The following is a 3,347-nucleotide window of genomic DNA, read 5'->3' on the forward strand; positions in this document are numbered from 1 at the left end:
CCGCCGGGAGAACAAAACCCCGCCTCCCTACAGCGTGTACGAGCGAAACAACCCGCGCAGGCCTGTGCCGCTGCCCCACAGCCTCTCCATCCCCCCGCAGACGGACCCTCCGGCCCTGCCGCCCAAACCTCATCAGATCCGCACGGGCAGCATGAAGCTGGAAGGGACCTCCGACCCCCGAGTGCCCAGACCCAGGCCTCTGCCCAGGAAGGTGTCCCAGCTATAGGCGCTGTTCCAGGGCCTAGGGAAGATGAAATAAACACACACTGGCGTATTTTGCACTTTTCTACTCCCTTTTTTTTAGAGCTCTTGAGTTTGGCATTCCTGACACACCAGTGGAAGACCTGTAGATCAGCAGACCATTGGAAGAAATGGTAAAACTACCGGATGAAGAAAGTTCCTTTTTGTACCCACTAGAGGCGTTGCATTGACTTTGATGTGGTCTTTCTGCACTTTTATCTCTAGTACACACAATGAGTCATAACATGTTTACCAGAACATTCTAGAAAAATAGGACAGTTTTCATAGAAATAATAATCTCAGATATATGTATATTGGTATATATGAGAATTGTTTTTGCCTTAAGTATTGGAAACAGAGTCTTTTATCTGTGATTCTTGCACGTACTTTTTTTTTTCTTTTTTAAAGTTCTTTTCGTTTATTAACTCAGTATATTTGTATAATGTTTGGCTTAAAAGGGTGCTAGAGGCCTCGAGTTTGCTTCGGTAACAGACAGGGGTCTGTCCTCAATGTCATTTCCTGAAAGGTGAAAAAAAAAAAATTGGACTCATCACTTTTTTACTAATGTACAACTCCGGTGCCGGTAAAAAAGTTGGGACCTCATGTAAAGTGTGCATTAAAACAGAATGCAGTCAGTTAGGAATCTCACAAACCCATATTTAACTCATAATGGAGCACAGTAAACTAATCAAATGTTTAAATGAAGAAATAGTCAAATTTTTAAAGAAAATCTAAGTACATTTTGAATTACAGGGCCATGTTTCCCTCTATGGATGGTGTTCACTAACGGCTTCCTCTCTGCGTGATAGAGCTTTAACCCTTATTTCTGGATGGAAGAGTGAACAGGTAAATCTCTGCCCATCTTTACTTCTGAGAGATTCAGCCTCCCTAAAATGCTCTTCCTGACCTGCTTCCAATTCACCAAATCAGCTACAAAATGCTCCTTGCCTGGTTTTTTATTTGTTCCGCTCACTTTTCCAGCATTTTATTGCCCCAGTCCCTATAAAATGACCCTATTTTGGTGCAATTTCTCAGTTTAAATATTTGATATGTTTACTATGTTCCATTAGGAGTAAGAAAAAATGGGTTTATGGGATTTGCAAATCATTGCGTTCAGGTTTTATTGACATTTTACACATTGTTCCAGCTTCATCCGAACTGGGGTTGTACATTATTAAACTCATTTCAGTATTTGTATTTGTGCCTCGTGTAACTCCAATCACGGTTCGGACCACATTTGGTGACGTCTCAGCAGCAATAGTCATTTTTAGCACAACAATGATAAATTTGGGGCTTATTTAACATCCCGCGGTGAATCAGACGGGCGACAGCTGCCAAACCGGGACCAAACGCACACGAATGGTGTTCTCACAGCGGCCATTTCTGTTCACGTGACCACTTCCTGCTCCTCCTGCGTGACACGTATATGACGACAGATCAGTGTTAGGGAGGGGGGAAAAGGTTAGCAACTTTCTGTGCCAAAGGAACAATGTCCCGCCATTTTAATTTCCTTTGAAAGACCCGGAATAATTAAAAAATTTTTAAAAAAGCTTTGAAATCCTCACCTGAAAAGACGTTTTGAGCACAGAATCTTTGACGTGGCTTTTAGCAAAAATCCAAATTATTCCAAACTTTTTTAATTCTAGACAAGCACAAAAATATAAATAAATAAATAAAAACGATCACCTCCAGTTTGACCAGTATGGTTGTTGTTGGGAGGCTGGACGCAATCAAAGACGACCTTAGAAATACGTCTGCAGGAGAAATATCTCAATGAAACATTGTCGAATTGTTTTTGTACAGCTGAGATTTGCTTTTCTGTTTAATTAAAATCAGGACGAGGTGTGGCTGATGGTGCAGCCACGCCTCGTCGCATTGCTGCAGCGAACTAGGTATTCTGTGGGAACGCACGTTTTACACTGTTTTTGTAAAATAGAGGAATTTTTAGCACAAAATATTCAGCAATTAACTTTGATTTTCCTCTTTTGTGGGGAGGAGGAGGGAGCGGGGGCGTTTGGGGTCAGGGGGTAGCTTTAGTATTGTTTGTATGTTTTTTTTTGTTTCTTTTTGTGAATTTTTGAGATTAAATATTCACATTAATCAGTACTTGAGGAGATGTAAATTATGAGCAGATCGATGTAAGTATGCCAAATATAAAAAAAAAATTTGTGTATTACAATTATTGTAAATATTGTGTTTTTAACAACAACAACAAAAAAAATAATGTAGCTATAACAATTTACAGCTTTGAATGTAATGTTGAAGCAGCAAATGATTATAAATGTCGGAACTTTTATTGTTTTGTGAGTGTAGAAAAACTAAAGTCGCGCAGATTGACTCCTAATTCATTTACAAGTTCAATAAACTGCCCAATGAAACACGGATGGAAGGTTTTCATCGCCGTTGTGTGTTTGTCTCGTCTGTTAGCAAAACATCTCATGAGCCACTGGACGGATTTTACTGAAACTCTCTGCGGGGAGGCATTAGCTGTACATCCACAGCTGATTGCCTTTCGGAGACGATTCGATTTACAACCAACCACGACAACTAACTGAACCCAGCAAACACAAAAATCGCCTCAATCCAGTAATGAAAATAATGAAAAACCAGAAGAATCTGAGTTGTGTCACACCTTACCTAAAGACATTGGAAAAGTGTCATTATAATTTTTATTTTTATTTTTAAGTACAGGTAATCAAAACAAGTGGCTGTGAACTGAGGATGATTATGGATGCAAGATGGCAGCCAAAAGAGGTGGCGTGGGTAGGGTATGACTTGGACAGGTCGGCCATCTGTGTCAATATGGAGACAGAAGCCAACATTTATTCTCACGGTTACAATCTAACACACCTTTCCAACAATTCATACACCAGGGGTGGAAATTAAAAATTGTTTTACCGGCCACTCAAATATTTTACCAGCCAGTATTTTTTGTTGTGACAAAAAGTAATTTCTTATGATGATGATGATGGAGGTGGGTGGAAGCAGTTGTGCTGCCCTACAAGCTGAACAACACCTCTTTCTGGACACTGCATGGAAATAACTAGATTTTTCTTATTTTATTTTTTTTATTTTAAACCATTAAAAGATGCATATCTGTACATAAA

The 3,347-nt window shown here is 39.7% G+C and overlaps 1 protein-coding gene across 1 annotated transcript in view; it reads left to right on the plus strand.

Annotated features, from left to right (window-relative positions):
• Window positions 1–2,638, plus strand: part of dock4b (dedicator of cytokinesis 4b) — a gene marked incomplete in the record, with an annotated part of 144,040 nt that extends 141,402 nt beyond the window's left edge. Inside the window, 1 exon segment of the mRNA XM_025007753.2 lies at window positions 1–2,638. Within this exon segment, the coding sequence (XP_024863521.1) occupies window positions 1–226 (226 nt within the window).
• Between the last annotated feature and the right edge of the window lie 709 nt (window positions 2,639–3,347).

Source organism: Kryptolebias marmoratus, linkage group LG18 (genome assembly GCF_001649575.2).
Source record: "Kryptolebias marmoratus isolate JLee-2015 linkage group LG18, ASM164957v2, whole genome shotgun sequence".
NCBI lineage: Eukaryota > Metazoa > Chordata > Actinopteri > Cyprinodontiformes > Rivulidae > Kryptolebias > Kryptolebias marmoratus.